This window comes from Spermophilus citellus (genome assembly GCF_964194105.1).
Source record: "Spermophilus citellus genome assembly, chromosome: 6".
Classification (NCBI taxonomy): Eukaryota; Metazoa; Chordata; class Mammalia; order Rodentia; family Sciuridae; genus Spermophilus; species Spermophilus citellus.
The window spans coordinates 159,624,969-159,648,612 of record NC_138187.1 but is presented as its reverse complement, the minus strand read 5'-3'; the positions used below and the strand labels follow the sequence as shown (position 1 = coordinate 159,648,612).

The 23,644-nt window shown below is 47.4% G+C and overlaps 1 protein-coding gene across 2 annotated transcripts; it reads left to right on the top strand.

Annotated features, from left to right (window-relative positions):
• The first annotated feature begins 8,259 nt into the window (after positions 1-8,259).
• On the top strand, positions 8,260-14,763 carry FASLG (Fas ligand). Of its 2 annotated transcripts, XM_081299973.1 has the most exons (4): positions 8,260-8,660; positions 9,235-9,280; positions 12,536-12,592; positions 13,774-14,763. In XM_081299973.1, the coding sequence occupies exons 1-4, from the start codon at positions 8,325-8,327 to the stop codon at positions 14,166-14,168; spliced, it is 834 nt and encodes a 277-aa protein (XP_081156099.1). In that variant the 5' UTR covers positions 8,260-8,324; the 3' UTR covers positions 14,169-14,763. The 2 variants fall into 2 exon arrangements, with proteins under 2 accessions (XP_081156099.1, XP_081156100.1); XM_081299974.1 differs by lacking the exon at positions 12,536-12,592.
• The last annotated feature ends 8,881 nt before the right edge of the window (positions 14,764-23,644 follow it).

The window sequence follows — 23,644 nt, the reverse complement described above, 5'->3', positions numbered from 1 at the left end:
CCTGGGACTGCTTCCAGTTCTGAACACAGAGGGGAAAGCAGTTCATAAGTCTCCGTAGAAAGGTGAGGAAAAAACAGAGAACACAGAATATAGGTGACTGTGGACGACGAAACAGACTATGTTGTTAGCTTCTGCCCCAAAGATTTCTGTGAAAGGAAGTGCCTCCTGCCACCCCTCTGACCACCTCCTCAGTGTCCCCCCACCCCACGCCACTCTGCGGAGTTGGAGCTGAAACAGAATCGTGTTGGAGTGAGTGTCAGGGAAATGAAACTGGGTCCTTATCTAGGCCTTTGCTCTCCGTCTGCTGATCCTCTCCCCCTCCTCTGACCAGCATGGGGCATGGGGAGATTGAGCATGAATATGTATCAGGGACACACACACACACACACACACACACACACACACACACACACACGACACAGGCGAGAGAAGTGCTGGCCATGCAGGACAAAGGAAAGCGCAGAGCCACCAGAGAGGGTTAATTCAGGGAGAAAGAAACCCTGCACCTGTGCTGTCTTTGGGCATCAGAGGAGTGCCTGGGGCCCAGGACTGAGGCCTCCCTGTCTTTACAGTCAATTACTTTTGATGTGTGCAAGGCAGAGGGACAGGAGAAGGGACCAGATGCTGACAGCAAGAGGCAAAGGCTCACTTTGTAGAGGTGGTGGGGTGGGTCTCTCAAGCTGGCAATACAGAGGGAGGCTGCCTCCCCAGGCAAGGCCGGGTGACGGAGGACAGCAGGAAGGTGTATGGGAGGTGGACAGCGTATCCACCAGGGAACTGCCTCAGGGAACTCGAGTCGCATAAGAAGGGATTTCTAGGGCAGAACAGGACTTGGGAAGACTGCAGGAGAAGGCAGGTCCTGGCTCAGAGGGATGGACGGGGGCGGGGGACAGCAAACCCAGATGGATGGAAAATAGGAGTCCATTCCAGGATGGCGGCATGTTTGGGGTCCTGAGGCTGGACAGCCTGGGTTCAGATCCGAGCTCTGTCACTTAAAAGTTGTGTATGTAATTTTGAACAAATAGCTTCACCTATCTGAGCTGGTCTTCTCTTCTGCTAAGAAGGCTGTTTACAGCACATGCCTCGCTGGATTGTTTTAACAACTAATGTGATGATCCATATGAAGGGTGTGATTCCCTATCTAGACATAATGATGCATTGGAAACACCAGCATATGAACATTCCAGGGCACCAGATGATTGCCATTGATGAGAACCTGGGTGTGAAGTTGGGCCAGGACCAGTGGTAAAGGTGGCCTGGCTCCTGCCTGGGAGATTAATGGTCCTAGGGCTTGGGCTCTGGGTCTGCAGTGGTACCTCCTGTAGTGTGTGGTGGGTTTTGGGGAAAGACAGTTGGCTCTGCAGAGATGGGTCGCCACAGAGGTGTTGACTTCCCTTGCAGGTTTTGCTGTTTGAAGCCTGATGCTCCGGTGTGTTGACTCCAGGGCTAAGGAGTCTGCAGCACACGGGGCGGGCCCAGGTGGGCAGGCCAAGGAGGGCGTTTCACGGATTTTCTGTGAGGAGTTGGTTTTATCAGTTGGATTTGATTCCAGGTCGGATGGGATGGCATTAAGTCTCTTTCTGGATCAGGGGTGCTGAACCTTTACTGTTGAGTTCTAGTTCTACAGAAGGTCTACATGGTCAAGAATCCTCAGGAAATTCCTACTGAGCACTTACTGTATGCAGGCCTTTGGGCTGGAGATTGCAAATTCCAGAATTAACAAGAAATTGTCCACGTGAAGGAGGTCGAGTTTAGGAAGCAGATGAGAGTCTGGTGACTTGGTGTTAGGTGCTGCAATCAGCACTCTGAGAGGGCAGGGAGTCCCTGTGCCTGAGTGGCTGTGCAGGGAAGGTAACGTTGGAGCTGATTTAGAAAGAAAGAGTCTGCCAGGAGGAGGAAGGGGCTCTTCGGTTTGAGGAGCCATGGGGTCCAAACCAGGAAGCTAAAAAAAATAATAAAATAGGGGTCACTGTGAGTGGAGGGGAGGAACCAAGGACTGGGCTTGTACAGTGGCGGGACCCCATGGAAATGGAAAGGACTAGTAAGGGAGGCGTTCAGTGTGGTTCAGTGACATCTAGGAGCACAACCCTGAGGGTGGCCCGCAGTTTCCTCCTGAGTTTCCTGTTGGGGACAGAGATTCCTGAGGAATCAACAACACTGGGCTGTCTTGTTGCTGGGGAGGGGAGTTTGGTGCTTGAAATGCGGTAAATTTAGCGCAGTAAATATGGCTAGCGGTTGAGAGTGTGGTTTTGGATTTTCTTTTTTAATATCAGCAGGAGATGTGGAAGAGTGGTGGGTGGGAATGTGAGGGGCAGGGAGGTCAAAGGTTGGAAAGACACTGTGATTTGGAATTCATATTCTCTGGAAGGGTAAGTAGGGATTTTGATGTTATGTGTTACTTGTCAAAGACATCCCAAGGACACATGAGAATCTGCAGGAAAGGACAGCTCTGAGAAGAGGGAAGGATTCCAAGAGTGGCCTTGTGGCCTGATGGAAAGATCCAGGTTCCTATCCAAGCTCGGCTTCTTCATGGATTCCTCAGCTTCTCTGGATCACTTATAAAAAGGGAACAATAATGGGGCTGGGGTTGGGGCTCAGTGGCAGGGTGCTTGCCTAGCATGTGTGAGGCACTGGGTTTGATCCTCAGCGCCACATAAAAATAAATTTTTTAAAAAGGGAACAATCATGAAGGCTGCTTGAGAGCCAGATAAGGTAAGGTATACAACGTCCATGCACAGTGCCTGGCATCCAGCAGGTGCTCAACAGACGCATCATTCTGTCCCCCTTTCCTTCCCACCATCCCAAAGGAAAACTGGATCAGTGTTTGATTATGAGGGACAGAAAGTGCAAGTGGACTTTAAAGACCATGAAGGCAACACGGGGACAGGACCCGCCGAGGCTCCTCCAGGAACCGTGCCTGACCCGGTCACATCCTCGCATCCTCCGCTGCCTCGTGCACATCAGGTGCCAGAGATGCGTGGGACGGACTTGAACAAAGATCAAACCCGTGGGTTTCAATTCCACACACTTAGGATGTGGTGGGCAGCACTAGGAGCCAGGCCAGGCCTTCCTCCTCGCTCTTCTACTGATGATCCTGGAGGGCCTGCTCATCTCTCTGAAGCCCAGTGCCCACAACTGTGAAATAAGGGAGAGGGCTGGATGTCCGTGGTGCTGTGATCTCCTTGTTACTCTAGAGCCCTGTCAGCTTTCAGAAGGCTGGTGGACGGTGGCTGTGGACTGAACTGTCTCCCTCCCGGGTTCATGTGTGGAAGCCCTAACTTTCAAGGTGTATCTGGAAAAAGAACTTTTAGGAGGTGATTAAATTAAGGAGAGGTGAGATCCCGAGGGTGGGGTCTGAATCTGATAGGCCTACTTTCCTTAGAGAGAGAGAGACCCACCACATGAGCACGCAGAGAGAAGTCCTCAGGAGAACCGACTACACGGACACCTGATCTCAGACTGGAGCCTCCATGAGTGCAAGGAAGCAGTCTGCTGTTAAGCCCACAGTCTGTTGTGGCAGCCGAGCAGAGGAACACAGCAGAGCTGCAGCTGGTTGGCAAATAAGGCTCTGGGGAGAGATCTTCTTGTGAAATAACAGGGGAGCACAAGAGCTATGGCTCTCTTGAGTCACTAACTGAGGTCCCAAGGTCTGTGACAGACAGCAAGCCACACCTCAGACTCAGAGGGTGCCTTCTTATGGGACCCCCGGAATGGAAGTCTCTCGAGGCATCCAGCCGCATGCCCCAACATATGCTAGGCACCAAAGGAAACAGTGGGTGACAAAAGCAATGACTTTGACATTTAAGTCAGCCCGGGTGGATCTGCTTTCCCACATACTCACCATGACATGTGTTTTTGCAGTGAAGCATTTCAAGCATCAGAAAGGGCCGCCCACAAGAGCCAAGCATTTCCAGCCTTCTGATGTTGTCCGAGCCGTGCCCCACAACCCGTTGCCCTGCAGGCCGGCCCTCAGCTCTCACCAGGGATGCTGCTCTCAGGCTGGTCTTGAGCGTCCTGATTTTGTGATCACACTCACATTGTGCACACAGGTGTGCCCAAGAGTGAATCTCAAAACAGGTAAATGATCGAATGCTAAATACAGGGAGCAGTAACTGCACTTGGAAGCTTGAACACACTCAACGGAGGCCACACCGCTCCCAGCACAGAGACTTGCCTCCCCTCGCGTGGATGGGGGAGGGGCGGAAGCTATAACTTGACCTGGATCTCCCTCTCAGGAGCACATCCCAACCCTGGTGCTGTTTTCTTTTAGTTAGAAGCTAGTCAGTAGGTCCAGCCCCCAGGCAAGACCAGGTGGGGGATTGTGGGAGTCATCTTGGAGGTACCTGCCACAGAAATAATTTTGTTATAATCACAACAAAATTATAGGATATGAAGCAGTGACTCTAAGAAAAAATGTATGAGATCACTTTGAAGAAAAAAAAATTAAAGATCACACACATAAAAAAAAGACGTGAGGGGCTGGGGATGTGGCTCAAGCGGTAGCGCGCTTGCCTGGCATGCGTGTGGCCCGGGTTCGATCCTCAGCACCACATACCAACAAAGATGTTGTGTCCTCTGAGAACTAAAAAATAAGTATTAAAAATTCTCTCTCCCTCTCTCTCTCCCCCTCTCTCACTCTCTCTTTAAAAAAAAAAAATAAAAACATGGAGACATTAAAAAAAAAAAAAGACGTGATATAGACAGGGCCAAACATTGTAAGGACAACGCTTCCCTCAAATGACTGTAGGTACTTAACAGTCCAGTAGACGATTTTAGGAGTAGGTCAGCTTTTTGTTCTAACATCTTGGAGATTAAATATACTCACGTAGCTAAGTCAGTGAAAAAAAGAGGAAGAGCAAAGATGGAAGATTTTGTGAAACCAGCTCTGAAGACATTCTTTAAATCCATAATCATGAGAACTATGTGCTCCTGGTACCAGAAGAAACAAGGGTCCGTAAAGTGGTTCAGCTACAAGAGGAATCTTGGTGCGTGATAAATGCTCCGCTGGAATCCAGCAGAGGAAAGATGGGCTGTGCTGGGAAAACCGGTTCATACATGGAAAATCATACACAAGGATTCCTGCTCATCTCCTGAACAAGAGCAAACTCCAGAGGGACCTAAAGAGGAAATGGGCAATGGCACGGGACAAGATGTTTTCAGTATCTGAAGGTCACTGTGGATTTATATCTAAAATACAAAGCATGAGAGATTCCACAAATCAGCAGGAAGGAGAAAAGAACCCCAGTTTAAAAACGGGCATGGCGTATGAACTGGAAGTAGCCACAAAAAAGGGAAACTTGAATGTCCAACAGATATATGGCCAGGTTTTCAAACTCACAAGGAGCCACAGAGAAGAAGTTTAGGAGACCTTGAGATAGGACTTTGTAGCCATGACACTTGGCAAAAACTAGAAAGGTGGACAGTAGGCAGCCAAGGAAGACTGGACAGGATAGTCCTCACGCAACTGCTGGTGCCTAGGGGTCGACCACGCAGATGAGTGTCTGGAGGGACCTAGTGAAATTAAATATGTGGGTTCACGTTTGCGAGTGAAAGAACTCCGGCTCAGAACACACCGGGGCCTTGGTCACTTCTGATACGACTGCAAGGCCTGGCCTTTCTACTGACTCGGCAGCTGCTCTTGGGAGTCTTCTCTAGGTCCGGGAGGGTTTGCAGCGGCTCTCTGCTACAGCCCAGTCACCTCTGGAGCCCTGGTCTGCTTCTGCAGGAATGGACAGACAGAAAGAGCAGCCCTTTCTCTTCACTGCTCTGAGCTTCCAGCCTCCCTGTGACTCACACAAAGCTCTGGGAGCATGTTTCAACCCTGTTTCTAGAGGGTTAGGACAATTTCTGAAGGAAAAGGTACAATGTTAGAGGGACCACAGTGAAAAACAATTTGAGGGCTGGGGATGTGGCTCAAGTGGTAGCGCGCTCGCCTGGCATGCGTGCGGCCCAGGTTCGATCCTCAGCACCACATACAAACAAAGATGTTGTGTCCGCCGAGAACTAAAAAATAAATATTAAAAATTCTCTCTCTCTCTCTTTAAAAAAAAAGAAAGAAAGAAAAACAAATTTGAATTTTCATCTAGTGAAAGGTACTTAGGAAGTCACCACAACCCGTACAAGGAGGGCTATCTGATTTGGTCCTACACTAAAATTTGTTCCCTGTGACTGTCTGCAACTGGTCAGCCGACTCCTCCTCCTTCTCCTGAAACAGATGGGCAGCTCTGAATCCTTCTTCTACCTTCCTCAAGGAACTCGGGTTCTGCAATGAGAGATGCAGGTGCAAATAAGAGTGGGGAAAGAGCTGGAAGAAGAACCCAGTTTGAGTTTCCCAGGTGTGGGAGGTGGTGGGCAGAGCCAGCCTGTTGGGGCCTTGGTTGATTTATTACTTGGTTTATTTATTAAGTCCAGCTCTTGAGGACAAATCTTATAAATTCAGCAATCACAGAGCTAAAGATATACTTTAATTATTTCTCCTCAGAAGGTTTCGGTATCTCCAAAAGCTCATGGGGCCCCGTTATTGTTTGTACAGGTGTTGATTCTAGGATTTTGCCAACACATGACGTTTGCTGGCATCACCAAGCCTGATGCCAGTGTTTAAAGTTGCCCTCTTTGTCTTTGCTTGTTCTTCACTTTGTTCAGCTCCTGCTTGGGAGCTATGGGCTTCTGCTTTCTCTGTCACAGAATGAATCAGGAGGAGGCACAGAGCAGAGGAAGATGAGAAGTTTTTGTGGAAGTCACACCTAGAAAACCAGAGACGTCCCAGCCTGAAGTAGAGGCCACAGCAGTTGGCAAGATGGGAGTGGGTGGGTGACAGGAACCGCCTCGGCAGTCCTGGGACACCAGTCAAAGGCTGGGGCAGAGGCAGAGAGGGGAGCTGGGGTTGTCACCAGAGGGAGTGACCTCGAGAGAAGGGGGTTGTGTTGGGAGTGGGGTGGGATGGGCAGAACGTCACAGGGAAATAATATGTCCTGTGTTGGTTTGCTGCAGGTGGAAAAAGCCAGAATGAGCACATAGAAATCCCAGATCGTATAAAAACTGATCAAATTTGAAAAGTAGAGCACTCCAATAAAATAGAAAATAAGAATTTGTAGGAGGTTTGTGGTTTCTATGGGAGAATGGTTGGAACTAAAGCTGAGTTCTTAGAAGTTATTGGCATATAAAGGTTATGTGAGGCCAGAGGAAAGGGCGAGGTTTACCCAAGTAGGGTTGCCAGCTTCAGTCAAAAGCAAGAAATTGGAGGACACACAGTTGAATTTGAATTTATGATAAATGATGGATTTTTTTTTTACTAGTTCCATGCAATGTTCAGGATATTCTTGTCCTAAAAATTATTTATCTGAAATTCAATTAACTGGGCACCATGAATTTCATCTGGGAGTTGTAATAGGGTCTATGAGCAGAAATGCCTGCAGGGACCAGAACAGCTACTGCATGGGGAAGGCGGTGTAGTGGTGTGGCCCTGGGTGACCTGGAGCCCCTGTGTCTCATTCCTAGGGTAGCTTACTGGGTTTGCAGAGAGAGCCTTGAGAGTTTCCAATATTCTAATATTTCAAAACATAATGGAAACATATATTTTTAATGTGTACAGTATCAGTTTTAAAAAGTGGGTGACTAATGAAAGAAAAAGATTGCGTAGTGTAAGCAAAGCAGTTCTGAGGCTTCTCAAAGCCAATGGGCAGCTGGTTTGCAACCTCTGACCACCTCTGAGCTGGTCTGTGGAGTGGACAGGGCAGGTGTCAACCTGTCAGTTATGATGATGTTCAATGTCAGGGTAAATCACACTTGGGTGTGGGAAACCAAAGGCGTGTGTGGGGAGTGGGGGGGTGGATTTCCTCATGCTAAAGGTAGGATGTGCAGGTGGCTTCTCTGGCCATGACTCCAGGGTCCGTCTCTCTGCAGCTGGGTCCCATTTAATGCCCACAGGGCTGCACCCAGTGCCGACTGCTCTGTTGGACCAGAGCACGGTGAGCACTGCCTCCCAGCTCTTTGGGTGCTGACAGCAAGCAGAGCTTTGAAGGCCTTCATCAGAAACTTGTGGGCGGAAGCTTCCAGGGGTTTACTCTGAGCTTCTTGAGGCTTTTTAGATTCAGATACAAAGCAAGTGGGTGTCTTTCAAGAGAAACAGAAAGAGAATGAGAGAGAGAGAGAGAGAGAGAGAGAGAGAGAGGTGTTTCCCTCAGTTATGGAAACACTATAAAGACAGCTGTGTTCCCTTCTCGTGAGCAGTCAGCAACAGGAGACCTGACCTCGACACCTCAGCCTCCCGCAGGATTGAGAGAAGCCAAACCCTTCCCCGCGGCTGACCCGAGCCACTGGCTGCCATGCAGCAGCCCTTGAACTACCCGTATCCCCAGATCTACTGGGTGGACAGTAGTGCCAGCTCTTCCTGGGCCCCTCCAGAGTCAGTTTTCGCCTGTCCATCCTCTGTGCCCAGAAGGCCAGGTCAACGGAGGCCCCCGCCCCCACCTCCACCGCCACCCCCACCACTGCCTCCGCTGCCCCCGTTGCCACCACCGCCTCTGAAGAGGAGCAGGGACCACAACACAGGCTTGTGGCTCCTGGTGATATTCTTTATGGTGCTGGTGGCCCTGGTTGGACTGGGCCTGGGAATGTATCAGCTCTTCCACCTGCAAAAGGAACTGGCAGAACTCCGCGAGGTAAGGCTGGTATGGGGGCTTCCGTGCCCGGGAGTCGCTGGGCAAGAGGGCTCTGCTGCAGTGCGGGTGGCCGGCAGCTGTGAGCCACATGGATGGAGCCCTGCCCTGCTTGTGAGGTGCTCCTCAGACCTTCTTGTCCTGTCTTCCGAACCAATGGCTGTCGTCACCCTCCTGTTGTTGGCGAGGGAGTGTGGGCTCACACAAGGGAAGGGAATATTTTCTTGTAAAGAATCAAAGGCAAACAGTCCTTCCTTTCTCAGTTCTCAAGCCAGTCGGTTGAGCCATTTACCACCTCATAACTAGTGATTCGAGGAACTGAAATAATTTGGAGTCTTGCTTAGAAGGAATTGACTCATAGACCAAATTAAATTTCCTTGAAAAGATTTTTAAAATGTCGGTACTATTCCAAAACACAAAACGGAGGGACAGTGAGGCACAATTGCTTGGCTAAGGTCTAAGTTAGGCAAGGGTTTGAGGTGTCTAAATTATCTTTCTAGGACTTGCTTTACTTGACAATTCTGCCTCTTCTGCTTTGATAACTAATTACACAACTTTTCTCTTTCTCTTTTGCTAGTCAATCAATCAAAGAAATACAGAACCATCTTTGGAGAAGCAAATAGGTGAGTCCTTTTATACAAGAGCCCTGAGTTCCCAAAGATGATCCTCAGAACTGAACAAAGTTGGTGGAATGTCTTGAATTTTGTCCCATTCTTAGGTTTATGAATACTATGAGAGGAATCCTGGCTAATTTTGAATCTCTGGTCAATATGGTTCCTTGAACTATTTTAAAATATTAAGTGAATTTACTTGCTCAAAATCAGGTAGCTGAGCACTGTTCATAATTCAAACTAACTTCCACTTCACTTTGAAAAGAGAAATAGACCTGGGCCTTTGCCCCCAGCTCCAGACCACTGACCCAGGCCTGGCCCTTTCTCACATGTCCTGGTTCTGGGACGGGTGCTAGTGGCTGTGACTCCATGGGAGGAAAAGGGAGATGTTTGGGGGGAATGTCCTCCACTCTTTTAAACTCTCTAGAAATGATTAGAGCTAAGCTTTATTTTAAAGTATTTTATAGGACATGACAAAGATTTCAAAAAGTGGACAATCAATTGCCCACAGTAGGGGTTCTTTTGAAGTCACTGGGGACCCAAGGGTACACTTCAGCTGTTCTTCAAAGGAAGTTCAGCTTCACCCACAGAAGACTCATGAACTGCCTTTGACAACAAAGGAGAACCCTTTGCCTGAGATCTGGGACAGGAAGAAGAAGACACGTGAAACCCTGACCTCAGGAGATTTCAGGGCAGAGTTTTGGAAGCTGTAGACAGATAAAGTTTAGGGTATTCTTCATTTGTCATAAACACAGATTCACTGAAGTTTTCGATTTGGTTTGAATTAGAAGGGAGCTTCCCTGGTCCAGATAAATCTTATTTTTTAGAAGAGAAACAACAGATGAATTAGATAACATGCCCAAGACTATCAGCATGGAACTGGGGCTAGATGAAAGTCTCCTGATGGCTTGTCACCTATAGGTCCTTCCAGGACATGGTCTGGTGCCTCATGAAATAGAGAAACTCCTGTCTCTGTAATAGCCATGGAATGGGGAAAAGATGCCAAGCAGGATACCTCCGCAAAGATGATAGGCAAATCTTATCCTTAGAAACTTAGTAGAAAGTTTCCTGGCAACAGCAAACCCCGGCCATCTTCAGTGCAGCTGGTGGAGACTCAGAATGTGCCTACTGCCGTTGACCCAGGGCAGCTCCGCATCTTTGGGATGTCTGGGCCTAAGTTCTGTGTCCAAGTTTCTAAATGTTAGAGAGCCCAGATGTATACAAGCCGGGGGCACTAATAGAACACTGAAGCCTCTGGGAGGATTTCTAAAGTACAATCACTTTGAAAATCAGTGGAATGTGGCTTGTGAGATGGGCACCTAATTATTCATTTTTCACCCACTTCATGGAGTTATTTTAGTGTTTTGAAGTCAAATGAAAAGATGAGTCAGGTCTACCAACCGCAGTAAAGAATTATCTTCTCTACATCCACCCAGGTGGACCAGAAATTGGTGAATGATCATATGGAAATCAAATTAGTAACTTTACTAATAAGAGATATAAAACATGCAAAGAAAAGACATAAGAGGAAAAGACCTGCTTAAATTTTAGTTTCAGCCAGTATGCATGGAAGGTAGACAAGAGCAAGCCAGTAGGTGCTTCCAGTGGCAGGTAGAAAGCCCTGGTGCAGGAAGGAGTCCCCACCACTGTCTAGGATGCCTTTCTAATATTTATCCAGCAGATATTTAGAGTGAGTACCTTGTATGAGGAGAGTGTTATACTAGGCTCTGAAGGATATCATGATTCGAACATGTGGTTTTCAGTTCCATTTCCTGTTAGTTTGTGGCCACGTGCCAGCAGAGCTGCCCGGATGGCTGTGGTATGGGAATGTAAAGGAAACTCAGTTTTGCCTTTCCTGCTCACTCACACCTCCCTCGAGGTGGTTTGTCTTGGGTGCTAAGAGGTCACGACTGCTCAGGTAATGTTCACAGGGGACAGGGCCGTTTTCACACCTGGGGGACTTTCATAGACTGATCACTAGCCTGAGGTGGACAGGCATCTTTCCTGTGAGTCGTTCCTGAATGTCTTAGTTAGCTGAGTTAATTAGCTAAGTGACAGCTTTCTACCTTGGCTAACGTATTAAAGGTTGGAGAAACGGTGTCTGGTTAGGAAAATATTATCAGTTTCAACTCCTTTGATTTAATATGCTGAGCATTTGCTGAAGGCAAGCTTCGTGTTAGGAACCAGGCTGAACTCACTCTGATGAAGTCAGCATATAGTGAGGAACCTGCTGTTTATTTGGGGGGGGGGGGAGAAATAAAACAATTTTTACATTAAGCAAGGATCCCTAAGGTCCTATCCAACTTTAGAATTTCTTGGATTTGGCTTTTCCTTTCAGGGAGGGACAACAAAGTTTAAAACTTTCAAGTTTTAAAGATCATAAGATCTTTGTTTCAGAGAGCTAAATTTATCTCAAAATTTTTCAATGCAATTGATGGGGGACATCTCCTTAGAAAAGGGGAGTCAGAACTGCCAGGAGAAGTAAAAACAGAGGGGTCTTAGGTTTCAAAGGAGAGAAAGAACATAGTTGACTTTAAATCTGGGAAGGTTTCCCAAAGAAGGAGACATTTTCGATAGAGCTTAGAGAATGGATTGAAGTTTGGCACAGAAATCTCTCTGGGACAGCATCCAGGCAGACAGCATGGCGTAAGTGCAGGCCCAGGTGGAGGACCAGGGGCAGTGTCCAGTGGGAGTGAGCAGGAGGAAGTGAGGCTGAAATCACGTGGGGCCACAGAGGTGTCTGAGGTCTCAGTGACATGGGTGGCTGAGGACTTAGAATGATTAATGTGGGTGCAGATTGTACAATGCCAGTAGGAAGAGACCTGGTAGCCAGGAGACACATTAGCAGTCTTCTTCTCTGTGTCCCTGGGGCAGCACAGCCAGAGTGGACAGAGCCCTGGATTACAGCAGGAGACTGGGCATCGGTCCCATCGGTGACTCTGAATGCTGAGTCATCCATTTTCCAAGCTCACTTTGTCAACTGTAAGTCAGGACAATAATCCCTACCTTCAATACCATGGGAAGTTCTAAACGAAATAACTGATACAACAGTTTTATGCACAGTGTAACATTACAATGAACATATGTGTCTATTTCAATTTGGCTTACTTTGTTCAACCTGTTTCTGAAACACAGACTGTTGTTGAGAATCTCTCAGAATATCGCCACCTATGCTTTTAAAATCTTGTATTCAAATGGGATTGAGTTCCACCATGGTAGTAGCTGGCATCTCATTTTACGTATGTCTTTTATCTCTCTGTGATACAGGCCACCCCAGTTCACCCTCTGATAAAAAGGCACTGAGGAGAGCGGCCCATTTAACAGGTCTGTGTCTGCAAGCCCCGGGTGGGGGCTGGGAAAGCCTTTGGCAAAGCGCAGAATGGTTTCCGTGACCAGTTCTGGGGACAAGCGCTTTCCAGCAACAGTATTTGGAACCCAAGAAACAGCTTTCTAGGGGGTCAGTCGCATGCCCCTGCTCTGGGCGAGTGCTAGACTGGAGCTGTGGAGTGAATGAGATCCGAGGGAGCCCACTCTTTTCAAACATTTTAAAGACCCGGAGGGGTTCCTGCCACAGAGAAGAGTGGGGAGTGAGTGGTGAATTATTTTAGTGCTTCTCTGATTTTCTGGAAGTTTCATTCTGCTTCCAGAGGAGAAATAGGAGTGAGAGGCAGCCTCAGCCCTGGCCCTGGGGCTTCAGCCTGGGATTACGATGGGCGGTGAAATGGTGGCTGTCAGGATGGGATGGGCACTCCCACTGGAAACCACAAATACAGGAGAAGTAGACAAAGGTCACACAAGGTTGTGTGCTGTGCCACTGCTTCTGCAGTTTCTCAGGCAGAGGCTGTAGGTTGACTCAGGTAGACCAGCAAACACTTCAGGAGTACCTGCTGTGTGCCAAGCTTTGAGGGCATGGAGACAGAGAGCTCATGGTTCCTGCCTCCAAAGGAGCTTGACATCTAATAGGGGAATACAGGCACACAGCCTTAAGTTCAGTATTGGAGCGAGTTCTTTGTTTAAGGTTTGGACATAGGGGGGAGGTGTGAGGGATAGAGAATTTCAGCCCAAATAGAGGAGTGGAAGAATCCTGGCTGTGGTGAGAAGATGGAGCAAGGATCCCTTAGGTCCTACCCATGTCTTCTTTAAATTCCCTGGATTTGGCTTCTCCTTTCAGGGAGGGACCACAAAGCTTAGCAGTGTTGCTTCTAGTTCTGAAGATCATAAAATCTGTGTTTTAGATAGCTAAAATTATCTCAGTAATTTTTACTGCAGTCGGCTGGGGGCATTTGTTATTGTCCCTAGTGTGTAGATGATAAGATTGATATAGACAATTTGACAAAGAGAATTCAGTGATGGGCCACGTTCTGACCCCTCCGCCCGTTCGGTGGGAGCTACCTCACTCTGGATAGAACATTTGTAGAAGGACAGGCCCGTAGTTATGCCTGGGAAGTTAGCTTGTCGGCTGCATGAGCTTTCCTTGCTGACGGCTCCTCTCTGATTGACTTCAGGTAAGCCCAACTCAAGGCCCAGCCCGCTGGAATGGGAAGACACCTACGGAATTTCCCTGATCTCTGGAGTGAAGTATCAGAAGGGTGGCCTTGTGATCAATGACACTGGGCTGTACTTTGTGTATTCCAAAATATACTTCCGGGGTCAGTCCTGCAACAACCAGCCCCTGAGCCACAAGGTCTACATGAAGAACTCTAAGTATCCCCAGGACCTGGTGCTGATGGAGGGCAAGATGATGAACTACTGCACTACTGGCCAGATGTGGGCCCGCAGCAGCTATCTGGGGGCTGTGTTCAACTTCACCAGTAATGACCATTTATATGTCAATGTATCTGAGCTCTCTCTGGTCAATTTTGAGGAATCTAAGACATTTTTTGGCTTATATAAGCTCTAAGAGAAGCACTTGAGGATTCTCTCCCTGTGGTTCCTTGTTATAGGCACTGGGGACATTGGCCTGAATGAAGGTCTTCTTAAGCCTATTGAGTTCAAGTGCAAAGACATAACCACAAAGACCTTGAGACCACAGAGTCCAGCAGGTCTGCAGTTCCTCATCTCACCCAAGGTCCATGAGCCAGAGAGGAAGAGGAATGTGGCTGAAGAACACAGAGCTTTGGGCTGCCACGCAAAGGTGCAGGACATAGAGAAGCCGCTGCCTGGAGTTCTAGACCCATGTTAAGTGGCCAAGAACAACTTACGTGGAAAAGGAGGACACCTTCGAACCCAACTCCCAGGGTGGGTCTAATTGCTACCTCAGGGAAACTGTCTTCAGATCCATGGTTATAACATGGATGGACAGGGATGGGGAAGGAGAACCAGGCACGCATGATAAGCTAAAGAGACCCAAGGAGGTCAGCACCCCATTGGTGGCATCTTTACTTCTAAGTGCATATCCTGGGCTACCAGGCCATGCTATCAGAGAAGCGAAAGGAGTGTTTGGGGGACTTGGTCCACTCCTACATCATATGCATCTCTAGTGCAATTATAAGGGGGGGGGGAGAGAGAGAGAGAGAGAGAGAGAGAGAATCAGTCTAAAGAGTCACATACATAGAGCAAATGTGAGATCATGAAGTATGTATTTAGGAAAAACTGTTTTGAATGCTTCTTGGCAACCAAGTGTAATAATAGTCTTCAAAAATTTTTGTCACCCACCAACATTCAGCTCTTGATGCTGTTTTCCTTTAATATAACCAATATTTATTTTTTTTTTGCATTTTTAATGAATGGTTGACATGTAATAAAAGCTCCACTTTAGCATCTACAAAAGTATTGTGAGTATAAGTTTTGGAAATCACCAAGATTTGGGTTTTTTGCTTGTTAGTTTTGTTTTTTTTTTTTAATCTATGGTTTCTTCATTGTGACTTCAGATCACATTAAGGAGAATTCTTTAAGGTGAGAAGAACTGTGCTGCAAATCCTTTCATCTGTGCCAGGCTCTTCTCTCTTTTTCTGTCTCTGTCCTCTGTGAACCAGAGTTTCCATTATCAATGTAATTGCTGGTGCTAAGCTTGCCCAGCTTTCTAGATACTTGATGACGAGGTGTCTTCCTGGGGCAGAGCCATGGTCTGGTGGAAAGGGCACAGACTTTGAACTAAAAAAACAGAATTTGAATCTTTGTTTTTCCACCTACTGACTTCACAGGCTCTAGACAGATCACTAGAACTTTCTTGGGCCAAAAAGAGCTAATATGTGCACAAAGTATCTGACATGCTGTAGGACATCAAGAAATGGTACCCAAGATTGCTCATAAACTCTTCTTTCAGAAGTGCTTTCTTCTCGGGAAGAAGCTCTTTTGGGGTGGTGCCTCCAGACACCTGGGCACTTGTGTCCTCCCACTCCTCACAAGGACCTTTTGCTGTTTTCTTCAGCTACTCACAATCATGGCCTTTCCCTTGACTTTGTTATCATTGAAAATTCCTCCTCTGGATTTTGGTTTTTGGTGTCTTCTGTTCACAACATTATCACGTATTGTTCTAGTTCAATTACTCCAACATTTTCTTTTCTAAAATATTCTTAAAATACTGAGCTCTCTAATTAATAAACTGTATCTTTTCCCTAATGTGTTCACCAGGTCCTTCCCCAGCTTCACTTCCCTCTCTGCCCAGTTCCATCATCCTTCCATTAGAATCAGTGCCTTGGAAAGACTCTTAATTCCAGAATGATTCCTTCTTCCCTTGTGTTCTGCTCATAAGGATCCATTTCTTTCGGTTGCAGGTTGCTGGAGAAAAACTGCCCAAACCGGATGGCTGATCTTATTTTTATTTATTGTATATTTAAGTCAGCCCATCCATTATTGACTTCTTACTGACTTATTTCTATCTTTTGATTGACTTGAATAGGCAACGTGTACATGTACAAATTTTAAAAGAAAACGCAAGGATATAGGATGAAAGTCTTCTTCTCATTCTGTCCTGCAGCCCCATTTCTACTTTCATAGAAGATCACTGTCTCCTTGTGCAGCCTTCCAGAGATGGTGTGGACATAACCCTGACACCACTTTATGTCGGAGTTTCTCAGTTTGGGCTCGGCTGATATCCCACGGCGGGCAATCCTTTGTGCTGAGGGCCATCCTGGGAGTTGTGCCGTGCTTAGCCGCATCCCTGCCCGACCGATGCTTGACAGAAGCCAGGAGCATCCCCCATCTGCCCACCCAACATGTGCCAACCCAAAACTACCTCCAGACATTGTCCCTGGGGGTGAGAGGAGGACAGTTACCCTGGGTTGAAAGCCACTGCTTTACATTCATGGTCACAGGTCTCCAGTGGCCCTTCAACACGGCCAGCACCGTTTCTTCGGTTCCCTAGTGAGATGGGCTTTTGTTCTTTGAGTCATTTCTGTCATATTTTCCCTCTTGCATCATCAGCCACATCCCCACCTCCCACCACTTAACCTTCCTTCCACACAAAACTCAATTCCATCTGCATCGACACCCCCTCTTCCTTTGGTCTGGTTGCAGGAGGAGAACCATCCATTTGCTCACATTTCCTCTTTCCTTCTTTGCCACTTACAATATCTTTCTCTGTCCCCTAACCCCCAGACCAGCCCCATCTAGGAAATCATTTCTAACAGCAAGTACTCGTGTTAAAGCAGCCCTTTCAGCACAGACCACCCAACCCAGACCAAACAGAATGAATCTGCACCCGAACCTTTCTTTCCCCTCTGTCTCCCTCCCATTTCTTAGGTAGATACAGACAGCTGAGCAGGTGGGACACCACAAGGCCTCCACTGCCTTCTCCAGGGTGCTCTGCTTGGGTTTTTCACATGGAATTCAAATGTCATCTTCTCTCAGATCATCCTAGCTAGGGCCTATTCTCTTTCCAAAATTCCATTGTTGGAATGGAAATTCCCAAAGCAGAGCCTTTGTTATTCCTCTATCCCAATCACTTAACCCAGTACCTGGTACATATTAAGCATTCAATAAACATTTGTTGACTAAATAACCTTGATTATAAGGCAAGGGTCTCTCAGCTTTGGATGTGTGTGATTTAGGAGTTGGGGAACCCATGTTTATGCAGTCTCCTGAGCATGTGAATAATCCAGCTTTGAGGAGATTATCCAATGGGAGTTTGAGGTCACAGATACTAAATCATACTAATTCACAGCATTGGAAAATAAGAAAGATAGAGCTGGTTTCTGGCAGTGCCAGGAGTTTAGTTAGGAGAGGGCTGAAGGAAATCACCATTGCTTCAGTAAAACTATCATTTAGAAGATAGTCAATAAGTATTTGTTGAATAAATTAAAGAACAAAACCAAAGTTCCAGGTTGGAAGGTGTCATCTAATCTTCCTAAAACTTCACTCATCTACTCTGGAGGATGAGGTTCCTGACGGGACATCTCATGGAGACAGAGAGGTTTTGCCCTTACCTTGGCTGCTGATCCGCATTTCCAGCCACCATGATGAAATCCTCCTTGTCTTTTCCCTCCTGTTTTGACTTCAGCCATCAAGTGTGCCAGTTGCAGGGGTCATGGGACGTTTTCTGGTAGATGTATGATTTTTTTGGTCAATGGTACCTTCTAGATAATAGTACCTTGTATCACAGCAAGAGGCAGTGGGGATGGAGCTGGGCATCCTGAGATGACTTGGTGCCATCAGCTAATGGTGACACCACTGGCCCACGATCTCTCCAAGCCTCGGCTACACTAGGATACCTTTGGGATCCTCTGAAGATAGGATTATAGCTTACTGTGCTTTCAGTACTTGTTCCAGGGAAGAGGTATTAACAATTCGTTTGAAACACTGAGCTATTTTTCTCTAACACAGAACATAGGGAATGTCAGAAACCCAGGACCTTTGTTCCTTGAAGGTGGGACCTGCCATTGCTCCTCTGTGAAAAGCTAACCCCAAAGTAGAGCACAGGTTTCACACAAAAAAGGCTGCTGCTGGTTCAGTCGTTCGAGGTTTCTTCTTTCTTTCTTTGTTTTTTCAAACAACTATAAACACACAAAACCCGTGTCTTAGCCCCTCAGAGTGGTGACTGTGTTCTCTGAAGTAGGTTTTGACTTACCACAGCTGAACAGGAAAGAGCTCTGCTGTGGGCATCATGGTGAGGGTGACAACTTCGAAATGATAACTTATCGGAAGAGGGAAGTGGAAGGGAGAAGCCAGGCCCCTCAAAGCCAGACCGTGGGCTCTCTGTGGTGGGTTGAGTCCTAGACATTCTCTGGCCGCCCCCCTTTTTTTTAAAGATAAACATATTATATCTATCTTTATTTTATTTATTTTTATGTGGTGCTAAGAATTGAACCCAGTGCCTCATACATGTGAGGCAAGCACTCTACCACTGAGCTACAACCCCAACCTCTCTGGTCCCTTTTTGAAGCAGCATGTTAACTTACATTCTTTAGGGACCTGAGTAAAATCTGGTGTTAGTAGAGATGGATTTTACTTTTTTTTTTCTTTTTAACTTTCCAAGGTTTTGGATCATCCAGAATCAGATTAATTCTACTAATGATTCCTATGAGGACTAATAGGATTAACAGAGCTCAGAAATGAGTCCTGTTCAGAAACAATAGACCTATTGACAGTGCCGGGGACCTTTGCGATTCGCTTGGAAGGCAGCCAGCCTGAGGACCTGGTGGGTGCTGGGCCCCAGCGTCTACCCAGTGGGTGGAACGCACCTCTTCAATGGAGGGCTGCCCACGTGGGTCCAGTCTTCCCCCTCCTGCGCGACCCCTCTCCACATTTCTGGAAAAAGGGCAGTAAAGGCAGGGTAGATGTCTGTCTCCCCCACCCACCCAGGCTCTCTCAGGCTTTGGGGCCATCCTTCCTTCCGATTCTCAATGGGATGATGTGACCTTTGACCTCGCCTTCTGTGGGAATGCAGTCTTCTCTCCAGGCCCCTGGACACTCAGGAGAGACCCTCATTCTCTTGGGCAGTCCACACAGCAGCCGGTTTCCTGGTTCTGCTTTGGACTCTAGCAGTGGCCACTCACTCAGGGCTCCTACCACTGCCTCTGGGGGACACTTGTCTTCAAGACCTTCTTACCACGAGCTGCTGTGTGTGGACGGAGTTCACCGGAGGCTTGGGGTAATGGAGAAAGATCACCTTATGGCACATGTGTGTGAGCTGCACGTCTCTCTCCACCACTCCCCCATCTTCCACAAGTGTCTCCTTAAAGACGCCACCCCAAATTCCAGTACTTGAAGTGAGGGTGGGCACTTTATTTATTTGTTCATTCCTCAACAAGTGCTTTTCCAGTGTCCTCTGGGTCCTAGAAACCACGCTTGATACTGTGGAACAGGGGAAAACAAAACCTCTGTGGAGTTAGTGTTAATGGAGAGAAGGTAACAATTAAAAAAAAAAAAAGCAGATCAATATTCAGGTGACGTGGTAGGAAGTGCTAAGAAGAAAAAGTAAGCAAGTCAGGCAGCAGAGCACCAGGGAGAAAGGGTGCCTGACAGGAAGGAGACGAGCCTGGGCAGAGCCCACCAAGCAGGACAGCGCCACACCCAGCCTTGGGTCCCCGAGCTGTTTGGGCACCTGAGGCCAGGGGGCTGGTTAAGGTGAGCTAGGGGAAGCCGGTAAAATTGGAGGAGTAACCAGGAACGAGATGATGTGGGGCCCGGAAAATGTGGAAAGGTCTGTGGATTTTATTTTAATTGTGATGGAAAATCATGAGACAGCTGGGAGGTGATAACACGTGATGTAAAAGGAACATCCGGTTGTTCATGGAGAACAGGCTGTGGCCAGTCCAGCTCTGACCTGGGCAGTCCAATGGGACAAGCAGCAGTGTGAGCAAGGGGGTTGCTGACGGTGCTGTTGACAGCTCTCGAGGACATTAGAGTTAACTAATATACTCACTGGCTCAGGATTGACAGAAGGGTCATTCTCTGACTTCTGATCTGAGTAGCTGGCAGAGGTGGGTGCTGACCTTGGTAGGAGGCACAGTGTGGAACGGAGGCAGAAGACTGTTTCCTCCTTTGTGTTGCTGAGTTGGTGCCACGGGGCTGGCTCAGCTGGTGGAAGGCAGAGGCCGGCCAGCCTCTGGGTTTTGCAGGAGTCTGTTCATTGACAGGACTTTGTAACAGCCCCCAGAAGGAAGGAAAACGTTGTATGTTGAGATTACCACAGGAAAACCAAAAGCTGTTCCAGTTGCTGAATGCCACTCATTGCAGACCTTGGGTTCAGATGTGATCTCAGAAATAGTAACGGGCACTTTCCCCTCCAAGCCAGGAGTGCTTCCGCCATATTTCCACATACTCTCATCTCCAAGCTTCCTGCAGAAGGGCCTTACTGAGCATCTGTTTCTGCGCTGGACGATATTGCATTTTATCAAGTTCTTTCTTAGGTTTTTAAATCCTCTGTTTTTAAGTTCCACACACTGGCCATGGCGTTCTGCTGCTGGATGCCCCCGTGCTATGCATGGCTCCCTAAGCTCTCTCATGCCTTATCTTGTTCAGGTTTCACAACAGCCCTGTCCTGCAGATTGTTACCCTTGTTTCATACATGAAAGCAACTGAAACGGAAAAGTTATGGGCCTTGCTCAAGGGGACAGAGTGTATAGGTGGTGAAGCTGGGACTTGATCCTAGCCATCTCACCCTAAACTTAACACTTAGGGTTTCCATATGCAAAGAGACTTCTAGAACCTACATGACAGTACTCTCTCCGTGAGCCTCATTCCATTAATCTCCAGCAACACTTCTTATGAGAGGTGAATGTTATCATTGCATTTTGATGTCAGTCTCTCTTTGCCCAATATCCATACTCTGTGTTATATAGAAATATACGTGAAGTTCATGGCATCAGTGTGTATTATATACATAAATAAAGATATATATGGTCTCATGACTGCTATGGTCTGAGTGTGTCCCCCAAATTCTCATGTGGGAAACCTGATCCTCGACGTGCTGCTTTTGGGAGATGGAGCCTAACAAGAGATGGTTGGTTCATGAGGACAGGGCCCTTGTGCAGGGACTAGTATCATTGTCCCAGGATTGGGGGAATTTCCACCAGAGCAGCTGGTTACAAAAGCAGATTCATGGATGCGTTCTTTTCTCCACGTCACTTGCCCTTTCACCTTCTGCCAAGTTACAAGGGAGCACGAAGGCCCCCGTCAAACATGACCGCCATGCCCTGGGACTCCCCAGCTCCAGAACTGGGAGCTACACAAGTTCCTTTTACAGCCCCCACCCGCCAAGTCTGGTGGACTGTTGTAGGAACTGAAAATCGACCAAGAGGGTGACGCCGTAGATAGAGATCTAGTGTCTCCGCAGTGTCAGCAGCTTTTAGATTTTCTTCTCCTGTTTCTTCCTGAGTTACTGGTCTCTCGTCTGTCTCTTGCTCACTGTCCCTCTGAATCGCCCTGTGGCCCCTCTGCCACGATGGCCTCCTGCTTCTAGTAAAGTGAGAAGGGAAGAGGTTGAGCGTGGGGTCAGGGGGCCTGGGCCCGAGTCCAGCCTCCATAATTCCTCGAGCTCCGCGGTGCCCTTGGCAGCACGTGTACACCTTGAGGCCGCGTAAAGCGGGGAGGCTAACTCCTGTCCTCACGGCTGGGCAGGCACGTGGTTAATGCCAAGTACCCGGAGAGTAACTCTGGTGCAGGAAGACGCGGGGAGGCCAGCAGGACCGTGGGCTCCTCACACTGCTCCTGGTAGTCATTGGTGAAAAAATCCTAATGTTTAGTTTTCCCTGAAATTGATTATCCATAATCCTGCCACACATAAGGACCCACCAGCCATTAAAATAGTAGAAAGAACAGATAAATTCCATCCTCTGTGGTATAAAACAAATGAATACTATTTTATATTAACATAGCCTTTTAACATTTCTCTTGTGCCTCTTGCCCTCAATGTTTTTCTAAATACAAAATAATACACATAACCTCAGCTGGCTTGCATCAGATTCTGTATAAATGTTAGTTGAACATGTTGACTATATTCCGTCCTAGTCACAGCCTGGTATGATTCACCCTTTTGATAGCTATTCTAATTCCTGAAATACTATTAAGCATTTGACTTTAAGCATTTGATATTTAAGCATTTGACTAGGGAAACAACACTTAAACTCAATGCCATCCTTATTTACAGTCAGTGCAGGGTCATCCGCAAGATGGGAAAGGGTGAGGGATTCCCCTCCTCCAGCCTGGCTTGCAACAAGGGGACAGGACCTCTTGGTTCTCATGTGGCAGCCCAGCTTTCTGTAGGTAAACCACTTCAAAGATATTGTGAGTTTTGTTGTGAACTCTTAAGTGTGCACACACATGAGACCCTGTGTGCAAGACCAGAGCCATTGCACATGAGCCCAGAGAGTTGGATAGGTATCTGCTGGCACCTTGGTTGCATCTCTAGGCAAGATTCCGGTAGGTTCCTTTGTTTCGGAGCTAACACGGCATCCTGACACCATTCCCTCACCACCTCAGGCTGCAGAAGGGAACTTGATACATTTCCTGGAAGAAAGAGTTTTACAAGTTGTTCTTGATTGGAGGAAAAGGTTGATGGATGATTCTGAAAGCTACACAGAGGCTTGTCTCTGTCCTTCAATAAATGACCTAGAATTCTAGACCCTCACAACAGACACTAGTCTAGAGATGGGGGTTCATGGGCCATGAAAAGTGTTTGCTCTCCTCGCCCCAACTTCATGGAGGAGACACCGCCCTGACGAGGTGGTGAGAAAGAGAGTGAGGTGTTAAACAGAACTCTCAAGTGTGAGCTACAGGGCACCAACCTCAACCTCAGCATCCTCTGTGCATCACTGGGGTGGGCCGTGTTCCAGCTTCTAAGAAATTCTGGAGGCCCAGGCACGGCTCAGGAGGGGTGATGAGGAGACAGAACTGCATCTCAGCCCCTGATGTGGTCGACTGGACAGCCAACTAGCTTTTCCTACCTCCCCAAATAACATGAAAGATGGCTTCCACTTTGGAAGAGAGAGTCGCCGATGGAGAAGATGGCCGACAGCAGATTCACTTTTTTTTAGTACCAGGGATTGAACCCCAGGGGTGCTGTGCCACCGAGCCACATTCTCAGACCTTCTTATTTTGAAACAGGGTCTCATTAAATTGCTGAGGCCAGTCTTGAACTTGTGATTCTCCTGCTTCAGCCTCCCAAGTCACTGGGATTCACTTTTGAAAGGAATGTGAGTAGGGTATACTTTTTCTGCCTTACAGCCAAGTTTACATTATGGCACGCTAGATGGTTATTGTTTTATTTAACAATAATGGGACACTTACTACAAGACTTATTCTTGCCCCGAGTCTACTTACGAAGTATCTGAGCAGCAATGATACTTGTCCTTTGTCGACTTCCTATTTGTAAGAGTTACATAAAGCACCCAACCTTTGTGCTTACTAATCCTATAACAACCCCCTAAGTCAACTTTTACTAACTCCATTCTGTAAGTGAAAAAAAAAAAAAAAAAACGATGGGGGTCAGATAGG

Coding starts and splice junctions, on each gene's coding strand:
- FASLG (XM_081299973.1), top strand. CDS start 8,325: ATGCAGCAGCCCTTGAACTACCCGTATCCCCAGATCTACTGGGTGGAC. Junction 8,661..9,234: donor AACTGGCAGAACTCCGCGAG/GTAAGGCTGGTA, acceptor CTCTTTTGCTAG/TCAATCAATCAAAGAAATAC. Junction 9,281..12,535: donor ATCTTTGGAGAAGCAAATAG/GTGAGTCCTTTT, acceptor TCTGTGATACAG/GCCACCCCAGTTCACCCTCT.